Source organism: Vidua chalybeata, chromosome 3 (assembly GCF_026979565.1).
Source record: "Vidua chalybeata isolate OUT-0048 chromosome 3, bVidCha1 merged haplotype, whole genome shotgun sequence".
Taxonomy (NCBI): Eukaryota; Metazoa; Chordata; class Aves; order Passeriformes; family Viduidae; genus Vidua; species Vidua chalybeata.
In genome coordinates this window covers 52,008,159-52,031,222 of record NC_071532.1, presented here as the reverse complement: position 1 = coordinate 52,031,222, position 23,064 = coordinate 52,008,159, and the positions used below count along the sequence as shown (strand labels likewise).

General features: G+C 39.5%; 1 protein-coding gene across 5 annotated transcripts in view; it reads right to left on the bottom strand.

The window, feature by feature from the left end:
* AIG1 (androgen induced 1) overlaps nt 1-22,561 on the bottom strand; it is a 124,395-nt gene extending 101,834 nt beyond the window's left edge. For 4 of the 5 annotated variants that reach the window (XR_008429857.1, XM_053937871.1, XM_053937872.1 and 1 more), the window contains exon 1: nt 22,226-22,561. Coding sequence is in view for 4 of the 5 variants with exons in the window: in XM_053937871.1 (XP_053793846.1) it covers nt 22,226-22,366 (141 nt within the window). In the remaining variant the exon portion in view is untranslated. Of the gene's footprint in view, nt 1-21,826; nt 22,077-22,225 lie in introns of those variants that run through there. The other variant, XM_053937877.1, reaches the window with a different exon arrangement.
* Between the last annotated feature and the right edge of the window lie 503 nt (nt 22,562-23,064).

Genomic DNA, 23,064 nt, shown 5'->3' with positions numbered 1-23,064 from the left:
TTATTTCTTATCCAGCTCTTACTTAAATGATTCTAAATGTCATATGGAAAGGGTGCTTTACATGGAACTGTCACAAATCGGCCTAAACGGTATCAATGCACATTACTCAGCAGTGTAAACTGAGTAAACACCCATATATTGTAATATTTCTATTGAGATATGATTTTTTAAAAACCAACAGAAAATCATGAAGCAGAGACCAAAAAATTGCTATCTTTAATAAAATCTCAAAAACAATTAAGTCTGCTTCCCTGATTTTCTTTACTCTTACTAATGGTAATCTTTTTAAAGAACTAATAAAAGAGATTTTTCAAATATAACATTTTCATAGGTCATTATATTTATTTAGATCAAAAAGAGGAGTAAGATTTACAACAGAGATGTTCCCTATCAGTGGCTATTTCATAAGAAGGCAAAATAGTACATCTGTTAACTTTACTGTTGCATAATAGCAAAGGAGGAGCAACCAAGAGCAAAGCAGACAAATTCACAGCAATTTACTGGTTTGCAACCCAAACCAGCGCTTTAAATTCAGCTTGAAAAAAATGCAGGAAACAATATCGTAGCTGGACAAAACAAAAAAAAAAAAAAAAAAAAACAAAAAAAAAACCCAACAATTTCCTTGTGCTAAGATATACTTAGTAAGCAGACTGCTACATTTTGCACTACTTGCCATTTTTGGATAAAGCCTCTGGTGAAGAAAACTGCAGAGAAATAAGGCCTAAGGCATTGATGCCATGTGAGCATTACAAAAACGTGACACTGAACACAACCGCCTAGTCAGCCACAAGCAGAAAAAAGGACTCCAGAGTTCAGGAAGGTAACCAGACTCATAAGGGCCAAAACCAAGTAACAAAATGGCAATCAATTCCCCTAAAAAATGAAATCTTGGTTATTGCTATACTCCTTATTTTTGTTATACTAGAAAACAGTGACTAAAATGGTGCATTTATTTTATTTCTGTTAGATAAGTATCATGACTGGTGATAGGCTGCTAAAATATCTCCAAGCAGAATTCTGAACAGTTCTGAACTAATAAATGATCTTAACTTCAGATGTGTTGCAAATGCAAAGAAAAGCTTAAAACAACACATTATGTATTTAAATGACATATTAAAGAAACTATATGCTTTCTGTAGTAAGTAAAAACAGATTTAGTGTTTCTTTTCACTATGCTCTACAAGATTTTAGAGGTAGTAGATATTATCCTCCCACACCTCATTGTTATTCGCAGGTGAGTAGGAGGAAAACCAGTTTTCCTACTTTCTAACTCCCAGCTGGTTTCTCACTGAATTGATTTCTCTTCATTCTGTGTGAATGAAATAGTTACTGAACTAACTTAATGAATAACAAGAAATACTTTATATATGCAGAGGAGAGCAGCGTTGTCAAAAAAGCAACTAATACTGAAGGAAACTCTGGTCCTTAACCATTACCTTTAAATAGTTCTGTGGTGTGGTTCCTGTTAAAAACTTCAATAGCACAGTCTCCATCTAGATTTAACAAGAACTATTGAAAAATCTGGATGTGTAGTATATGCTTATAAAAGTACCTGAAAATATGCTGTACTAGGACACATGATGGATTATGAGTGTGTTACACTATCACACATCCAGCAAACACGATCATCACCAGTGAGATCCTCCTCAACATGATTGAGCAGTTCTGTACAACACAACAGAAAGAGATGGATGTGTAACTGTAGAAGAGTGGAGATTTCCAACTTACAAGTCAGAACTCAGGTGGATGAAGTCCTAGGAAACCTGGGTCAGTGTTGAGCACGACCTGACTAAGGGATTGGACTAGATGACCTCATGGCTTACCTTCCAACTTGAGTGATCCTATGATTACATTACGTCTGGGGCTTCATGTAAGGAAAGTGTTTGGTTGCATCAAGGATTGTGAAATCTCGTCATTGTTTGTGAAATTCACACATCTCTTGAATGACTCCAGCTGATCACAAAATTTTAAATGCTTCTGAACTATTTTCACAATCTACTGAAGGAATTTTCCTATGGTCATTACAGGTTTAAGCTTCACATGAGGATTCTGGTGAACCGACTGCTTCAATAGTACTTGGTCTCGTGTAAGTGTCTCCCTGTTGATAAGACTTCAAACATGTCACTCGGAGGGCAAAAAAACAGAGTCAGGGGACATAGACCAACTAAAGATTTGAGTGTAAAGTTGTATACTAGACTATCATTAACTAAGAGGTACTCAGTAGCACCTGGTTGCTATTTTATATGCTTATATAGAAACAATCAAAAAAATTCAAACCCTATCCAAGTTGTCACCCATGTAAGTCTGGAAATCATTCTACAATTGCAACATCTGCACTGGACAGGTTCAACTCACCCATCTGTGCATATTTAGGCATGTACCTTACTGATTCTTTCATTGCCATTTTCTGTCTAAACAGGTCAGGAAGTTTTTACATACACACTTACATACCAGAACTGTCTTTTAAGTCTATAGTGACTGTTCAAAATCTGTTTCTATCTCCATGAAACTGAAAGACATTGAAATAAATAGCCTAGTCTTTTCTATGTGATTTTACAGCCCATTGTTTTTCAGTCATACAAAGAATCCTTCCTCATACCATGTCAAACTTCTGGTTTACATTAAAGGGATGCTATCCATTCTTTGGTGAGGTCCTCATTATGGATCCTGGATCCACCTTGCTGGTGTCAGCAGCAAACTAACACCAATTCAGCTTTTAACCAAGATGCACAATGTTGATAAAAAAGTTACCACTTCAGTATCAGCCAGGCAAGTTGCATATGAAATGCAGCACTAATGTAATTTCTTGAAAAAGCTTATTAAAGTTTTGCAGGTAGTCTTTCCAACAGCTAATGGTATGTTATGAAAGTGCTTATCAACTGGGAGAATAATTTAAGGGTTTGAATTCCCACAGGTGGTTGCTCATATTTGTATGCAATATAGACAAGACAATAACAAACTAGGATGAAATTCTCTTTTCATCAACTCAATGTAGTTGACTCTTCTGTCAGTTAAAATATGAAAGGCAAGATATAGATGTAACCAAAGTTATTTTCTCCATTGATGGTAACAACTGAACAGAAAATTTCAGTTTGTCTTGGGATATTGTCTTGGGACATGTACACTCCTCAAAACGAGTCTGCTATTCCTCACCATTGATCCTGAAAACCAGAGCTAGAGCCCTGAACCTTAATGCCTGTTTAGGGCACCATAATTACATTTATTTCAGCCTGCAGAGATAAATTCAGCTAAAAGAGAGAACAAGAACAAAGAGACTGTGGTAGGATGACTGTTGCTACCTTTCCCCCTACAACAAGTTCAGTTCTATATAGCTTACATATACTCCACAAACAAGATCCAACCATTTACATTACATGCCGTGGGGGAGGGGGTGTTCTTCTCCTTTATTTGGCCCTGTAGTACACCCTGAATGGATCTCACAAATATACAGTGTTCTCTGAGCTTTCTATTTGTGCTGTATACAATGGGATTAAGTAAATTTCCTTCAGAGTAGCTAATACGGGACTGTGTTTTAGATTAGTGCTGAAAGGGGTTGAAAATTATTGCTGAGCAGTGTTTGCACCAAGTCCAGGCTTTTTCTGCCTCTCACACTGCCCCACCAGTGAGGAAGCTGGGGGTGAACAAGAAGTTGGGAGGAGACACAGCCGGGACAGCTGACCCCAAGAGACCAAAGGGATATTCCATAGCACATGGTATCATGTTCCTTATATAAAGCAGTGGGGGAAAAAAAGGAAGAGGGGGATGTTTGGAGTGATGGCATCTGTCTTCCAGAGTAACCGTGACATGTGACAGAGTCCTGCTTTCCTGAAGATGGCTGAACACCTGCCTGCCCAGGCAAAGTGGCAAACAAGCTCATTTTGCTTTGCTTGTGTGCATGGCTTTTGTTTTTTTTCCTATTGAATTGCCTTTATCTCATCCCATGGGTTTTCTCACTTTTACTCTCCTGATTCTCACCCCCATCCCACCACAGGGAGATGAGCAAGGGCTGTGTGTGGTGCTCTGTTGCTGGCTGGGGTTAAATCATGACAGTACTCTACTACTGCTGGTGGTTACTGAACTTAAATTGCAGCAAAGTTTCTGAAAAAAAAAAAAAGCTAATTTTTCTAATTTTCTATCCTTTCATTTGGAGCATGAAAGGATAGAAAAAGTCTACATGAAGGACTTTCAGATAAGCTGCATTGAAGGGCCATAACTGATTCCTCTACATTCTGTCAGGTAAAATTAAGCTGCTGGTTTGTTTTTCTTTTATTAATTTTTTCCTTGATGTTCAGAACATTTGATAAAATATCCTACATACTAAGGCAACTAATATTCACTAATGTAGTTAAAAAAATACTGTATTACTGATTTATTTGAAGAAACTCTGAAGAAGAATTACAGCTAGTATTTCAGAAGAGTCTCTACAACCATTTAACATTTACAGGTAGGACTTTAAACTGGTAAGGAAACCTACTAGGATTCATAGCCCAAGGTACAAAGCAGTGGAAAATCTTATTTTACCTAAAGACGTCATCCAGGGAAGTAACAATAGCTACTTTTGTCGTCAATTTTATAGATTAACTGAAGCCCAGAGAATTTACTCTGTGATGACATCTTAAAGCTCAGGACATTCTGGAAGAAGACAGTCAAAACTCTTGACTGACCAAGACTCATTAAATAATCCTTTTGACCTTGACAGAAGTCAGTTGGCAGAAATTCTTCATGATTTGATTATCTCCCTCTCCTATAGACATCTTTTGAATGCTCATACTTAAATATAGACATGCACACTTCTAAATAAACACCACTTACATCTGTCTCTTGCTGATAAAACAATGCGCAGATGATAATTCTATCATGGAAAAAAAATATTTTCAGTTACAGACCTTGACAATGAACTCAAAAATTTAAATGAGTGCTTTAGCTTGCCTGCTTACCAGATTAAACAGGTTATTTCTAAATGGTATCTGTTTCATGGAAGAAAGAAAATTAGACAGACTCTGGATAAAGGCTATGTCTTGAACTTTCCATTTCTTCTATGTCTACATACAAAGTGAAGATGAGATTCAAGCACTACCAGATAATAATGATGTGTACTTGTATTGCTAAGGTGTACATGGCAACACAAGGTGCAAACTAGAGGCCTTAAAACTGGATGAAGAACACACAGAAATTCTAGCAGTAAAAAAGTTACATCCTCATTGGGAAAAGAGTAGAAAAATAATAAAACTAGCCTAATTTTCAAAGTAAAATTGTTAGAAGCAAATTTGAACTATGATTAAGAGAACATAAACACCTAAAATCCTTTTGCTGCCATGATTGTTTACTACTAATTAAGCAGATAGTTTTTTCACACTCCATTTGCAGCAGCACCTTCTGTTTGAAGTGTTGTGAAGACGTTGTGCTTGTCCAACACAAACACTTGAAAATTTCGCTTTTTGATGGTTCTACACTTTGATCAATTCAGTGCCTTTCATGACTTCAAGAAAACTGGATTTTAGAGACTTATGCAATTTCCTGAGAATTGGCCATATGAAACATTTGATGACCTCTAACTTTGGCTTTTTACACTGTTGTCCATGTCACAGTTGAGGTGAGAAAAATCAAGCTGTGGAAAAGTCATAGCAAGGATAAATACCAATATTGCTTCCTTTTGTGGCTATGGTTCTTTATAAAATACTTGGACATACCTCATGAATATCAAAGGTCTGAAGCACAGTTTATTCACAAACCAACAAGAAAATTAAGAGGGAAGGAAGGATGGTTATAATAGAAGTCTGCTAGTTGTAAGCTTAAAGCTCAAATCAGATTAATGACTTGGGATGTAGATTTTCAACTGATAAAAATTTGGAAGTCACTGTCATATGATTACAGATTGAAATGGCAGCCACTCTCAAGATCAGGTGGATCTGAAAGCCATCCACTACATTAACAGGCATTCTGCAGAGGCAGAAACATCTTATCTGAGTGTAAGAGCAAAGGCTTTTAGGACAGCACAGGACAAACCAAGCATTACCACAAAGTAAAACACCTGACACTAAAACTGACTCTCTGATTCTAGAAGTTATTACAGTTCATGCCTTCTCAATATTCTTCTAACAGAAAACTTCAGATCTTCAGACTTTCTTTTTAGATCATTTGCTTTAAGTCAAAGAGCTTTTTGGGCCACACAGCTCGAAGAGATACTCAGGAATTATTCAGAGAACACTGATTTCAAGCTCTGGGATGGGAACGCAAAAAATGTATACATAATAAAACATGCTTAGAAAATATTCTTGTGAGAAAAAGAAAAAACCATGAACCCTTATTCTCCCCACAGAAAAGTGTTAATTAATGAGAAGATTGAAAGCTGTAGGCAAAAATCTAAGACAACAGAAAACCCAAAGGAGGTTGTGAATTAACTTGACACTATCCACTTCACTACATAAATGCAATACTTTTTGTTGTGTATGGCACAACCTCCTCTCTTTTATAATCGTAAGTACATATAGTCTCTCTTATGAATCACTAATCCTTTTGGCTAGGGTTGGCATTGCCTTTTGTCCTAAAAAGAGGGGGTGCACTCCACAGGTATGAAAGTTGGATCTTCTTACGGGCTGCCCCAGGTCAGCATCACAGGTTGCTTTTCCAAGCAGGGAGAGAAGGGCAGGCACCCAGGCACCAAGCATCAGGTTGCCTGTAGGCAGGGTTTGGCTGGAAGGCCTCAGCAATCTGTCCCTGACTGCCCCTGTTTCCCCATGAGGAAGAGGGTGAGCTGCACACCACTGACTTCAGCCAGGTCTCACCTGCAGCCACCCCTGAGCATCACTGCCAGCCAATGACTACAGCAGCAACAAAACATGGCCCCGACACCCAAATGCCAGTCATACATAGGCTTAACCATTTACATAACCATGGACTATGGTAGAAATACACTAATAAATAAGGGCATACATGAAATTCAAAATCAGAAAGGCCGACAGGACAATGCATTCCTCTCCAAAGCATGCACACAACTGCCTCAGCCCAGATCCATTTCAAGATGGATCCTTCAGGCAGAAGGGTCCAGTTCAAGAAATTAGGGACTTGATCCATGGGGATCCAGGACTGTCAAATACAGATGATATGTCTTTGCAGTCTCTTTCACTGCAAATCACTGATCCTTTATGAATTTTCAAACAAGTAATGAATATTGGGAGAAAAAAATTGTCCAGCACAGTGAAGCAATAATCCACGGACATGAAACACATTCCGCATTTCTCTCCTCATTCAGCTCCGCAGCTACAAGAAGACAGTAGCACAGTAAACAAGCCTCCTCCTCCTCAACACACTTCAACTCATTCTTCCCACACACAGCTGCCACTATCATGCATATTTCAAAGCCTCCATCTGGGCTTGACAACTGTACCTTCCTTTCTTCCAGCCAACAGAAATACACGTCCTACTCAAACAGGCATGGATGATACTGCACTGTTTATTTCAAAAAAGAAGCTGTTCCACAAGTAGGTCATGTGGGTGGAAGCCTCCATGCTAACCTACATGTTCTCTGTGTAGGTTAGAACTACCCTACATTCATTTTTCCCTCTTTCCAGCTAGAAACTGTCTTCAGGCAGCATGTGAGGACTCGTGGTACTTGTCCAGGCTGCTGAATGCCTGGTTCTTCTGCATAAACACCTACTGTTCACACAGGGATTAACTTCACAGTATACACCCAGCAGGTTAAACATTTCCCAGAGAATCTTCATTTATACCACATATGCTACACAGTGCAGGTACACCTCCTTCTGTCCAGAAATATGTCCATAATTCCAACAGCTGTTGCAGACTGAGGATGTCCTGAACTCAGCATGCACACAGGCAGATAGATCTCCAGTCTATTGCCCTCATCTTTTTCCTCTGAAGGTCAACTTGCCCTGCTGGAGCTATGCCTCTTGAAGTGCTGCTGCAGCAATCACCCACTCTGCACCCACAGCAGCAGCCTACGTTCTACCATTTAAATAGCTGTGTCTCTTCCTTCCTCCCTCATCAGCAGCCTGTACTCAGATCACCCTTCCTCTTCCATCAAATGCACTCGCCTACATCCAGCATGTAAACATGCACCCTGCCTCTCCCGTTTCTTGCTCTGCAGTGACTGGGTAGGCATAGGCTGAAGACAGTGCCTCTTGCAACACCAAGAAGGGCCAAAGCTACCCCAGGCTGTGGTTCTTATCTTGGACAGCAGAAGAAGGTGGGGCCAAAGTGGAGTTAGGTTGCTCCTGATCCACCAAGGGGGAAGTACCTGGGTTTATTCACACCCAGTAGCAATGTCCACACATTTCCCATCTCTTAGTGAATAGCAGCAGCAGCACCAAGTGAGTCACCAGGTGAGACAGGGCAGACTGGAGCTGATGCTTAACAGCCAGGGCAGAGCAGGTTGAATAGCCTCCAGCCCCACCCTGCAAAAAACCCCGAAGGCTGAATAGGGGGTAATCTGTGGGCAGCCTCTGCCCCACATCACCTCCTGAACCACCTGAGATTAACAATGTTTTACATACAGATTACACAACTAAGGTAATTCCTAAAGGATTTTAATGACTATATGTCCAGCCAATTTCAGGGTCTTGTCTCCTCTGTTTGCATTTGGTTCAAATCACACTTCTCTGCAGAGAGATGTGAGGCTTAGTTAGCAAATATTTCTTAAGTACTTTGAGATCTTGTAATAAAAGGTACAATGGCACTACAAAGGAATTTTAGTAAGACGCTTACTATCAGAAGATGTTAATTTTTTTTGGAAGATCTTTATCTATGTGTGTACTGCTTCTTTCTTGGAATAAGGAGAACAAAGGAGATGGTGCACATGTAAGCATCCCTAAAGAGAACACACAAGATTGATCATTTAGAATGGTCAATTAGCTGTTTATACTATTTACCTGTGCTTTCTTTTGATAAAACCACCAAGGAGAAAAACTGCAAAGCAAACTCCAGTGGAAAGATACTTTCCACCCAGCATACTCATTCATTTTAGGTCATATGGAAAAAGATGTGACCTAGATCTTCTGCCATTCTGCAGGCACTACCTGTCTTTCTACTTTAACAGCATTTCCAACAAACTGAGATATGGCCTTAATTTTCCTTAAGCTGATCAAACAGGTTTAAAATTTTTTCTTTGATATTTATCATAGTGCTTCGGAGGTCACCCAGGCATTTTATGCAGACTGCTGGTACACTTAATCATTTCAGTGTCTTCCTGCAGTAAATCAGAAGACATTATATTAATAAAAGATGGGTCTGTTCCAGGTCTGATTCAGAATGCTGAATCCCCGTCTACCTGGCTTAGAAAGAGTTCTTTAAAAAGGTCAGTTTACTCTATGGAATTCTGAGTATCAAGGATATGTCTTCTCTCACACAAGATATATACACTTGAGACCAGCATGAAGACACTGGAGTGATTCAGAATGAGTGCTCAAGGCTGTCCATACTACAGCCTAGCCAAAGAGACCTTGTCTGAAAATACACCACTGAGATACAGGCACACCATGCAAATAAGTATCTCATAAAACATGCTTGCCTCCATCACTACAGTTCTTTGTCTGGCAAATACTGTTTGGTCACATTCACTTAGCACAAGAAACAAGACAGGCAAAATACAAGGTCTGCAAGGGAAAGACTGGCCAGAAGAGAACTTATCTTGTACCATATTATTATTATTTGGTTTTGTCTTCAAAATACTTACTAATCCTTATAATCAGGCTGTACATACTTAAAAAAGTAAATAAAAAATAAAAAGAGAAAGGTTAAACAGTTGTTATTTTCTGGGCTTGCATTTATCACATCGTTTTCTGACTCTCACTTTCAAATTTAAGTTTGCATTGACTATTCCACACAGCACAGGTGCAATTCCTATGAAATAAGGTAATATTTAAGTCACAACTTACAGTGTTATAGTCCTCTTGTGACATCAATCTGTCCCTTGCTAGAGGGAAATTTAACACATTTTCAATTAATACCACTGACAAAATATTTCTGAATAACAATTTCTCACAATGGCTGATTCCTTTGTAATGTCATTTTGTCCGAGTATTTTAATGAAGACAATCAAATGTCTTGTTTTCACTTGATCAGTTCAACTGCTCTGAAACCATGATTTTGAAATACGTTTTCTAAATCTTTTTCCTCACAAGAAATTGTGAGATTGATTTTTTCTTCCCATCTGGAACAAATTCGTAATTTCTAAATTTACACACCAGAAATGCCATTAAAATAAAAAAAAAAAAAACAGAAAAAAAGCCTCCTTCAATATTTTATGTCTTATCTTACAATGTGCTGAAAAATCACATATTTCTAAGTCACATGCATATGTGGATGCTTTGTATCTCCCAGAACTGGGAGTCTGACCTCAACTCCTGTGCAAACTAGGCAGAACACATGTGAATAATAGAGAGAGAATAATACCTTCCCATCATCTGTCAGAAGTAACATCAAAATACCCCTGTAGATCAAGATCTTTGCTATTTTCCCATTAGCTATTGAAATAATATCAAAATATCCCTGTGGATCTGGACCTTTGTGAGATGCACTGACCTCCTGGTACATTTTATCATAAGGCAGTTGTGAACATTGGTTCCAGGGATGTGCCACACAGGTAGGGCCTGTGGTAAGGCTGAACTCTGACAGAAGTGATAATGAGACCAAAGTGCTCCCATCATAACACAGCTCCCTGACTGCAGCCCAGCCCCGCGTTCAGCACAGGAAGGCTAACCAGGCATGATACAGATTCTAGGTGGGTCAAATGTTGAGCATTCCTTGTTCCAAACATCACTTGACATCCTGGCTGACATATCTTAAAATATTGACTGTAAACCACCTAGTTCAATCAGAATTTTACTTGTATTGACCTGGATTAGAGGCAACCTGATTTTACAAATCTGTCTTTGTATGTGTGCACTGGGCATGTGTTCAGCCTTGCTTGAGATTGGAAATGGGGGAGTGGAGCCATGGCAGGCTCATCTGTATCCGGTAACCCCTGACAAAAATGAGTATGTTTTCATGTGTAACCATCGTGGAATGTATATTTCTCTCTTTCCTTACTCCTAAAGTGCACCAGGTGTGTCTGCATACAGCCAAAATTCGCACCCACAAACAAGGTAGAAATACTTGCATATGTTCACATGAAAAAAAAAAAAAAAAAAGAAGCTGCTTCTACTAACTGCTGAAAAGGTAAACAGTGTTCAAAATCATTTTTGTTCATTTCATTGAAAGCAGTAGATTTCAAACCTCATGATGATTGTTAAATGGCAAATTTTCTTATTAGGAAATATAAAATACAATTTAAATAATTTTGGCATCTCATTTAAAACAAGTACATTACAAAAAACAAAGATGGGAAATGTCAGAATAAATACTGATGGTCGATTCTGTACATAATTTTGATTTTTCATGTTAGATGTCAGTTTTTATCAAGGACCTGCTTCTGAATTGGAAATTTTATCATAAAAAAATTGAATGGCAGACTACCAAGAAATGACAAGATTTTAACACCATAATAAACATTAGGATCACGAGCCATTATGCTGAACACTTACGGGCTTTTTTTTCCTGTAACCAGGATGCTTAAAAACTTGCTCAAAAACAGAAAGCAAAGCTAAGAGTCTTATGTAACAGCATAATTTCCAAACTGGTTTATTTAAGGCCACACCACACCAAGATCAAGCTTTTCTAATGGAAGATGGCTTATTTTTTATTGGTTTGGGTCTATACAAGATGCTTTAAAATCACAAGAGAATGAATGACACTGAGTAGGTCTGGTATTTGGGAAGGACAGGATGAGAACACAGAAGAATATGTGAGAGTGAATGCACTGGGAGGAAAGACATTCATGTGTGAATGGTGGGTAAGGTGTGTAAGGAGTATGTGGGGTAAGAAAAGCAGCACTTGACAGGAAAACACAGGCTTCTGGAAGAGCACTGAGTGTGCAATTGGAACTGTGATACAGAGCTGAAACATTGAGGAGACTGTGATGTGTTAGAAGATACTAGAACAGGGGAAGAGATACCGGACAGGGGGATTCCTGTAAGAAAAAAAAAAAGGCAGAAAATATACTGATAGCTGACAGCAACTTGTAACTGAGGAGCCTGACTGAGTGATAAGGGGCACAAATGGATCAGAGCAAAGGGACAGCACTTTCACTGACAAAGCCAGCAGTAGATGAAAAGAGTCATCCCTTGCATACCCTCAAGAACATTCATATTTTGCTTTTATGTTGCAGGTTGAATTTTAAAATCGAGAAGTTCAGATTCCACTGGTCCAAATCCTCAAAGTAACAGGAGGTCCCTCCACCCTCTCCTAAAATGCATTGTCATAAAATACATCTCATCATTTGAACTCAGCCTTGTAATTAACAGGGAACAAACCAGCTTTGAAGTATTTTGGTAATATTTGGTAATAATTGTAAGTAGCTTCTGCACTAAACCACGACAAAAAGAAAATAAAACTTAGCCTGAAATGCAATATAACTTAAAAGCATAACATACAATCTATGGAAAACCAGAGGTGTCTACCTTCTGAAATTATACTGGCAATGAGTCAAGGAGATTTGAACGCTAATCTTCTATAATAATATATTAGAATTAGAAAGATCATTAGCTCCTTAATAAATGCAGGAGTATCCCTTTCTAGCCATGGTAGGTCATGAGACAGCTGACCCAAAAGCTGTCTACTCTCTCCTGTCCTCTACAGTTGACACTGAAAAACTTGAACAGCATCTTGAACCGCTGTAATCTTTGATCCATTGTTCATTAATTGGTGACCTAAACTGACTTCAGTAGTAGCAGACCAATTTACTCTGAGATGTGCACAGCATATGGAAAGGCTATGGAACAGAGTAGCCCTTATGAACAGTTTGGTATTTTCAAATTATGTGCAGCATAGGTAAATAACTATTATATCAAATGTACACAAAGATGTGTATCCACACCTGAACACACCAAATCCCTTCCAGCCTCCTGAATGTCCAGTTTAAAAGTACAGTGCCATGCAGTTCCACACAGCAGAGGTTTCCACTGTGACTCACGCATTCTTGGGACTCACTTCCTGGGACCTACTGGAATGCAGACAATTGTGTCTACTGCACAGTCCTTGGAACATAGAACAAGTAAACCCAGGTTAAGAAAGTTTTCACAGCGTGGAATCTCCATTTGTTTGTAAGCCTAAGTGAAGAGCAAACGGGGACCTTTGCATCTGTCAGCACATATGGCTTCTAACTGGGGACAAGCTTTGCAAGCACCCTGCGCTGAGCAGAGCATGCTAAGCCAAACACGTATGCACAGGGAAGTGGTGCTGTGGCACCAGTGACCCCATCCAGGGGCGCTGTGTGGGGAGACTGTGTGGGTGTGTGGGAGGAAGAAATAAAAGAGAGAAAAAGGAAAGGAGGGAAGTCTGAGGGAGCTAACACATGCTGGTTTAGCCAAGAAATACTAGCCACCCTGCATCTCCCCCCCTTGCCTTCCCTCATTTTGTCCTCATAGCTGGCAGTCAAATACCTAAATACCAGTTTGTCACAACACAAGACTGGTCAGCATGGTGCACTCTGTCACCTATGCAACCCAGGTACAAAGTGCTGTCACATATGATTCCTTTTCTCTCTCACTTCCCTACTTCCTTTCTTAACACAGCTGAGCCTGTGCAAGCACTGGCCGTAAACAACTTGTGTCTTCCCTATGGGCAAGGGTCCCACTGTCGTGCCTCAGGATCAGCCACTTGCCCCAACATCAGCTGTCTGAAATGCTTCCACCACTTTCAGGCACAAGCTTGATAAGCACCTTGCAGGAAAAACATCCCTTTTGTCTTCTTGCCATTTCACCAATTCATATAGCAGCAGTTCAAGTCAGCAGTTTCTTTTTCTTTTTGCATCTGATCAAGTGCATATAGGAACATATACCACCTGTACTTTGCATGTGGAACTCCCACTCGTGCTGAATTCTAATAATATTAGCAATAATAATAAATAACGATTTATTACTTATGTGCTACCAGGACCAGAAGACTTCAAGACATATTATAAAATATACACAAATATAGGGAAGAAAAAAGTAAATTTATCCTCAGGTACACAAACCCCTAGGTTTAAAAAAATACACAAATACAAACAGCACTGCATGAAACCAAAAATGAGCCAATCAATCCCTAATAGATTAAAATTTAAATTCTCAGCTAGGTCCCTCCCTGCACAAGCAGCTCAAACAGTCTGAAGAGTCTAGCAGCATTTGTAGAGTTAAGATTCAGCCTCTTAAATTGTTTCAGTTGGACCAATTAATTGCAAAAATCCACTACCCCTTTTGCGTTGGTTTACAAGTAAGGAAGGAATTAGTGAGGGATTTTACATCCTGCTCTCCTGCACATTCTATTCTACTTAACCAGGACACCAAATATTCAGCTAGGAAAAATGCAGTAGTACTAGTTTTGTTTTAAGCTACACTGCACAGTCCTCATGCACTTTAAAACAACTAATCTGACAGACAACTGTGGCAAAAATACCTGAACCATGTCAGCTACAAACAGATTAAAGTGGAAATTATTATACAATTGTACCTTTTGGCATATTTGTTTGGAAAACCTACTGTAAACTGGATGCTTGTACAGGCAGTGGCAAGACAGGATGTTCAGGGAATGCAACTAGAGGCATTCAAATGGTACTTTGAAACTCTCAAGGGAAAATTGGGATTCAGCTACGTTGCCAGAAGAAGCCTTCATACTAATGAAAATCAAGTTCTTATTTTCCCCTAGCATTTCACATAAGCTTAGCCTGTTTTCAACCAACAGAATCCCTAAATTTTGCAGCAGAAAAGCAATTTTGCAGTATTAAAAAAAAACCCCAAAACGCAATCACAGTTCTAACTGGGAGAGGGGCTTGTTTTTAAGTCTTACCAAAACACACTTATAAATTTTAACTTAGAGTTTCTTCCTGTCTGAAAAGTCTGGAAGTTTTATTTAAGCTTCCAACAGATTTTTTTTTCTTCAGAGTTGGGTTAAATTTTCCATCCACTCAAGTTAAACAAAGCCTTTTCAGTGGTAGCATATTTAACTATGCTGAGTTCAAAAAATCTTGCATTATACATAGTAAGAGTAATAGAACAAAGCCTGCAAAGCTTTGAAGACTAGTAACAAATTCAGAGCCTTGGAAAATACAGTACGGGGAAAATGTAATTATATAAATACATGCTGGCAAATAAGGCAAAGTTTGAAAAAGCTTTCATTGGAAGGATGAAAGCTTTCCATATTCACCCATTCAAAGAGTTGGTCTACAAAATAAGTCAACTGTCAATTTTGTTTCTACCTTATATGCCATATTTATCCATATATACACACATATAGTGGAACATCAAGATGGGAAGACTAGATTCAAATACTTTAAAAAATCCCAAAAACCTACACTGGAAGGAGTTTGATGTTTTGCATTAGTGTTTTGCAAGCAATAACATCACCTTTATTTCAAACACAGAAATATCCAATGTGAACTTTCTTATACACCAATATTTATTTCACTCTTGAATTCTGCAGAAAGCATACTAACCTGTCACTGGTGGTGACCTTTTTTACATTTACTGTCTGGAATTGCATTAGCAATTAGAGCTCCAATTGACAAGAAATTCTCCACCCACACTGAGCTCCTTCCAGTATCAGAGACTATATTAAAGTAGCACAATTAGAAAAATGTTTTCTAAATATTGCATTAGGATATGCAGGCCCTCACAAAACCTATTATTAGATATGGAAGATTGCAGCATAGAAAATACTTCATCTAATAGAAGGAATCTAAGATATTTTTTATTGGTTTGTTAAGGTAAATAGACACTTGGCATAATCCTCACAATGAATCTCATATGTTGTGTTCAATAGACTGCAGAATTGCCTATTTTTCCTTTATTACATTCTATTGTTTAACTTTATTCAAATCTTCAAACTTTTATCTGTGGAATGTGAAGGTTTTGTCATTTCATAAAGGCTTTTTTTTTACTTACAGGTCAACTTCAGATTTGTTGTACAGTGGCATATTAGCATATTAGCACATTTCAGCCTAAGGCCAAAGCAAGCAACTACCCACATGGACATCTAGCCTAAAAGTCCTTGAACATACAGTTCATGTAACTGCAAAGAATCGATTGTTATTTGATTTTTATTGCAAATATATTTAATTTAGAACACTAAGTTTGCAATTTTCTATACTACTTAAGGCTACTATTTGATAGGTTATATATATCTTTACTACAACTTAAGAAGGTAAATCTTCCAGAATCTATTTCTTGTAAAAACTTACATGTCTGCATTAACATAACACAAATATAAAGTCAAAAATACATTGATTAAATATTTTTAAATACTTATATTCACAATGGATTGGGATAGCTCAGAACCCAAATTACTTCAGCAAAGAACACTAACGTAGAACACTAGATGTGTTGTCCTTGTTTAAATCAATTGTTTAAAACAATTTTGCCATATGAAGTCATTTAAGACTATTTGAATTATCCTTACCACTATAATAAAATTTTAAAGAAAACAATTCAACTGTTATACAACTTCAGTAAATACGATGTTTTTCAAAGGGCAACCAAAAGACTACTAAACCAACTTCTTTAAGTTGTCATCATTTGAAACTGTTCTGGCAAAACTCTACAGACTGTACACTGGAATAAAACACAGCACTGCTGCGTATCACTTACCTACTCCAGGTTCTAAAATAATATTACTGACATTAGTTAAATCTATCAGCATGGAAAGTGATCCTAATTTTTCCTCTCTTCCATTCTCCTGCTTTAGGCTGCCAACCCTATTGCCAACACAAATAGTTCAAGATAGCCATAACTTCCCTGAGAATTCCCAAATTAAATGTACATCATACTTAAGTACAATTGTAAAATAAAGGCAGGCTAATGCAATGTGAAAACAGAACACTTCAATGTAGTGCTCAAATTCCACTCAATTTGTAATAGAGCTACCAACAGCAAATGGAAAACACGGATGTATGAATAAAGAAGGGTGACACTATTACATTTTTATTACTGCATCACCAGCACTATACATTACTCTTTCCCAGACATGTTTACAGCCACGAGTGAAAAAAAAAAGCTCTGAAACACTTAAAAGTCTCTCCTACCTATATTGTTACCTTTTCTCTCAAATACCTTAAATATCATTAAGAAACCTCATCTTGTTATTCCTTAAAAAAACAATCTTTTTCTATGTAAACTGATAAATTCTCCATTGACTGTATTCTCTGCTATAGTAACACCACAGAGATGTTTAGATATGATGATGAATTACTACTGGAAATAATACATAGAAATATTTAACACTTCTGGAATCTTTTCACTCAAAAGCCATAAAACACTTGCATATCAGGCTAACTTTACAGATTATGAAAAAGGAACTCATAAGGTGAAATTTATTTTACTAAGGGAAATCCTCTAAAAGGGTCATAGTTATATTCCATACAGTGTGGAATCTGTTTTCACTTTTGTCCTGTGCTTTTGGCAGTTAGCAATGAAACTTGCTCAATTTCAGATAATACACCAATAGTACAGTTTATTATTCCTTAATTCTGAAACTTTTGACTTCTAGTATTTTCTGGTCCTTTTATTTCCTATCAGCTCAACTAAATCCAAATTGGGCAAAAATCACCAAAAATTTTTAGCTGTGCTTTGTTAAACTGATCTTTTTTGGTTGTCTAGTAACTGTATCTCATATAACTTAATAACTAATACACTAAATAAATAAATTATAAGTCTAACAACTCGAGTTTCTAGTCCTGTTGATAACATGGCCTTCCAAAAGTTTTCCAAGACAAGGATATAAGTTCTGATCACTTATTTGAACTTAATCAAAATAAATCTAAAGATGTTTTCTGCAAAAAAACCCAGCACTTACTGGCAAAAAAATATGCACTGGGAACAGAGCACATACCTATTTTTTGTGGAAATCAATCTGCCAGGCAATGTATAAAAAGTTCACACAGCATCCTTCTATTTCTTTCAAGAGAATAATAAATGTATAACATCTGGCAGATTTATATATGAGCAAAATCTGTTCCTCTAGCTTTGGCTGCTCTGAATAAAGTAATAGGAATACCCAGGTTAACATTCTGATATTCAAAATGGGACCATTAATTTTATGATGATTAATCATAAAATATAACACTTGAGACTGCTTCCAAAAATCTAGCCTTGCTTTTTGTCTCTTTAACTAACCTGTGTTGCCTATCAGGGAGACCTTACGATTATAAAATACAAAACCAAAAAAACATAAATTTGTTCATATATGTGCACTCGTATCTTGGTTTACTCTACTTTCTTTGAGGAGTAAGTTTTCCAGAGAAACTGCACAATGAAAACTAGAAGGTATTTAGACCAGCACATCCCTTTCTAAGGAGGTACATACTTACAAGTCTAAGTTACTTTTCTGCTAATTACTACACACACCCAAAACCAAAAAGTAGTTTGGTCTTTTTTTCGGCACTCACAGGCTCTCCACTTTATTCCAGAAGAGAAGTTCTTTTTAATTTTGCCTCCTCTCCCAACAACAGTAAGAGATCCAAGAGAAACTGAAGAATAAAATGCAATAGCACCTTTTAAACAAGTTGGTGCAATGGATTCCTCAATAAATGTGTATTTATGAAGGCAAGTGTGTGATTGCAGTGTATGCAGGATGACCAAGTACTATTATCTTTAATCCAGCTACTTCAAGTACCTACAGAACTGTGTAACGAACATTTCTGAGGGACTTATGTAAGATGACAAACTTGTTGCAAAGAGTATTTGATGGCATCATTTCTGGCCAAACTTAAATTTCAGCTAAGAGGCTCAACAATGTATTTATGGGATACGGCACAGGACAGTGCTGTCCTGCAGCATTCTACTATTAAAGCACAAAATTGTGAATCTAAGTTAAACAAAGGCAGCTATACAAGAAATTTTAGGTCCATTTCTTGAAATATTCCATCTGAATCCAATTCTTTGCCGTTTTCACAGGAATTAACTTCAGGGCTTGGTCTGTGTTTTGAGTTTAAAGGAAAGCAACACGTAGTTTTGAACTAGCCTGAATAGTCAGTTCCATAATTCCATCTGCTGGGCCCACCAACTGATTTTGGCAGCAACTCTTTACCTCTGTATACCTTGGTTTTCCACTCTATACATGACAAAGAAGACATCACTGTCTTTTCTGTGTGGGCTTTGGAATACACAGGTACTAGGCAGGTATCTTTACCACCTTTTGAATAAGCAGGGTAAGTATCTACCACCTCTATATACCAAGAAGAAAGGCTGAAGTGGAGATATTACAATTAGTAGTAACAGAGAGGAGCATCTTGAATGTAATGTCAAAACATATTGCCTGTACAATATGCTTTCTTCATAAACCAGAAAAATATTCCACTGTCACAAGTGTGGAATTTTAGGGAATGTTGCCACCAGACTTGCAACTGCAAAAAAAGTAAGTCATCAGAATGACAGCAGTTAAAAGTCATTGGTCGCACTTCTTTCCTAATTCAAGGACAGAAGAGATTAGGAATGAACATTGGCATCCAAAACACTACTTAGATATGAACATCCAAAATACTTTGGATGGACATGGACATTACATATGTATTAAAAAACTTCCTTATAATTCTCAACTTCCGTGAACAGTGTGAGGGCTCAAAGTCTACTGTTCAAATCACTGCATACACTTATAATGTTTTACTGTCCCATGTTTTAGAGTCCAAACTACTAGATTTTCATAATTCAGTTCAAAGGTATAATACCTGCAGATAACTGTAAATCATTTCTCACAGCACGCCTACAAAACTGGCTATGTAAAACTCCAAGAGATTTATGGATGCTGAGACTGGAACGAACATCCCTTTGCAAACGGACAGATGGAAAAAATTCCAAACTACTTTTCAGATTAAAGTAATAAACAGAAGCATGTAGAAGTTCTTTTGAGAAAAGTCAGTTTATTACTTTTCAGACTGAAGTAATAAACTGACTTTTCTCAAAAATTGGTAGCAGTTTTTGGAAGCAGAAAGAACTTCTACGTGCTTCTGTGATGTCAAAGATGAAATCTCTGTTTGTGGAGGTACAATCTGTAGCAAGTACACACGTCTGCCAAGACTCTGGCATTGATGATATTTTGTCTAGACAGCCTTTGAATGTGACTGACACAGGAACAGTGCACATGGCTGAGCAAACTGAAACTTATGGAAGAGCTTTTCAAGACTTAGTCAAGATACAGGATTTTGGAAATGTGCCTAACATCCTCCAACGATGCCTCCTGGTATTATCCTCAGGAATCTAACTGGTTTTCTTTTGTCAAGTCTCCTAGTCATCCCAGGGAACAGAATTATAGATTTGCTTACGTAAGATACTGGCAGGGCCATTTGGACATAAAGAAATATCATCAGCAAGTGGAGAGCTCTGCATACTGGCTAGTCACTGAGAAAGGCATTCAAGCCATTGAATTGTGTGTTATTTTGAAGGTCTGAACACTGTAAGAAATTGCTAAATCTTTTCTCATCTACTGGGCTTGACTATGAGAAACACATGACAACTATTAGCTAAAGGACAAAAATAACTAGCTGCAGTTGATAACTATTCCAGCTATTTTAGAAAGCACTACGTATTTACCATGACCTTTTGAGCCCTGGCAGATGTAGCCTGATCCATGTATATGCTTTGATGGAAAAGTCCACATGAACTTGCCATAGACAATTTTTGGGAAATGATGACTATAATTTACAGTTAAATTTTCACTGTATGACAGCCGTGGTTGACAGTCCTCAATCAACTGTCAGGGCTAGGAGAAAAGAGAAAAAGGTGAAGGAGACTCAAAGAGATTATCACCTTTTAGCTTTGGATGGTTCACTTCCAGTTCAACTGTCACTGAAGTCAACAGCTACCCCTGTAACTTACTGGGATTTTATTTTAACTTCTATTAACCAGTACTATAGACAGTACTGTTCAACAACCCAAAAGGTAAAAAACATAGATTCTAGTTTGTCCTCCAGAGAAATATCAAGCTTAAGACACTAATTTAGAGCTGCAGTAAAAGCACTAGTTACTGCTGTGATCCTCAGAGCTCCAGCAAATTTTTGCACCTACAAAAAAAATTATCCTGGCTAAGTGAAAAATACAGTAGATGCTTCTTCTCTGCAAATAAAATACGAACATCAGTGAACCTTAACTTAATCCTGATAGAGAAATTTGCCCACTTGACCTGCTTGGCTATGAGTGTTTCATTCTTTGGACTACAAGCCCAGAAACTCAACCTATTGAGTCAGTACCATGCACGTAGGCAATAGCAGCAGTACTTGTGAATTTACAATGAAGTTCTGAGAGAGTTGTTATCGCTGGGAGGCACTGAAATACCTGCATTTCAGTGAGTTGGAGCCGCAAAATTTCTCACCTTGTTACACCATGGATACAAAGGAAAAAAAAAAAAAAAGTATTTTGATCTAGGTACTAGATGTAAGTTTGCTATCATATTTCTGAACCAGAAACGAAGTTTCTCCCATCTCCTCTCTTCCTCTCTTCCTCCCGCCCCCTCTCCTCCCACCTGCACTAAGGGCACACTTGTTGTGGGGGCAGCAGGCTTAGAAAGCTCAGATTAAAAACAGCCCTGACTAGCACCTGGTGTTCTCCAGCAGGCTAGCATGCTGGTGACTCTTACCGATCTGGACCCTTATGAAGAAATATGATGAAATGAAATGTCTTTTATTTCATACACTCCTTTATGGATTTGCAACCAAAACTAAGTGGATCTGGCAAGTTGGAGTTGCCTGGCTCTTTTTGCGTCACTGACACACTTGCACCTGTCACGGATGGATTCCTCAGAAGGGCCAAAAGGAGCAAGACATATATTTTATTTTGACAGCACACGGGAGCCAGATGCTGGGCCAGCAGGTTTTGGTGTTCAGTGTCGGCCATTAGAAAAGGCGAAACACATCATCAGCACTGGGACGGGTGACAGGCCGTCAGGCGCACCTTCCCCACGGCCGCTTACACGCAGCAGCCGCTCGGCTTTGTTCGTGCCTCTCTCTGTTCAAACCACCCGGCTCCGCGGTGTCCGGCTGGCTCCTGTCACGGCCGGCCCTGCAGCCCCGACATGTCGCCGCCCCGCTTTAAGGTCACCGCATGGCGAAGCCGTCGAGCGCCGGGGGCCGCGATGCACCCGGGCCGCGGCCGCTCCACGGGCAGCCCGAGGGAGGGGGCAGGGCCACGCCGCCGCCGGGGGCACTTACCAGGTCTATGAAGGTCAGAAATTTCCAGCTGCCTCCATAGGTCTGATGCGCGGGCATGTCAATGGCCTTGTAATTGCACAGGATGGAGCAATAGGACAGGAGGATGGCGGCGCGCAGCACCTGGCAGGGCACCAGCGCCATGTTTGCGGCGCGGGGTGCGCCTCCGTGTGCCTGTGTCTGTGTCCGTGTCTGTGTCCCAGTGCCCCGTGTGTGTGTGTCCGTGTGTCCCGGTGTGTGTGTGTATCCCTGTGTGTGTGTGTGCGCCGTGCGGGCGGGACTCCGAGCGCCCCCGCGGCCCCGGCCGGGGCGGAGCGCAGGGCCCGCGCGGTGCGGCGGCGGCGGCGCGGGACAGGGGGCCCGCAGGGCCGGCCGGCGGCGGCAGCCGGGCAAGCGAGCGGGCTCGGCGCGCTCCCGAGCCTCAGCTCCGCGTCCGGGCCGGGCTGGAGGAGGCCGGGCCGTTCCCGAGAGAGCGGAGGAACGCCAGTGTGAGCACGAGTTAATTGCAGAACCCGGCTGCCCGCCGGTTTTCAAGCGAGAGCTAGCAACAATGAGTCAGCAGTTAGGGGTTATACGTGCCCGGCTCGGACGAACGCTGTGGCTCGTGTGTGCCCCCGCGGCGGGCGCCCCACCCCCACGGCCCGCGCTGCCGCTGCCAGTGGGCGGGAGCGCGGCCGGGGACGCCCGGGAGAGGCCGCGGAGGGGTGCGGCTCTGGCTAAGCGCCCTGTCTGTCGCTCCAAGGCTGCCCTTCGTGTGTCCGTACCCCTCGTGTGTCCGTACCCTTCGTGTGTCGATACAGCGGTCCCGCCGGACAGAGCATTGTTTTGCCCTATGTGTTCCT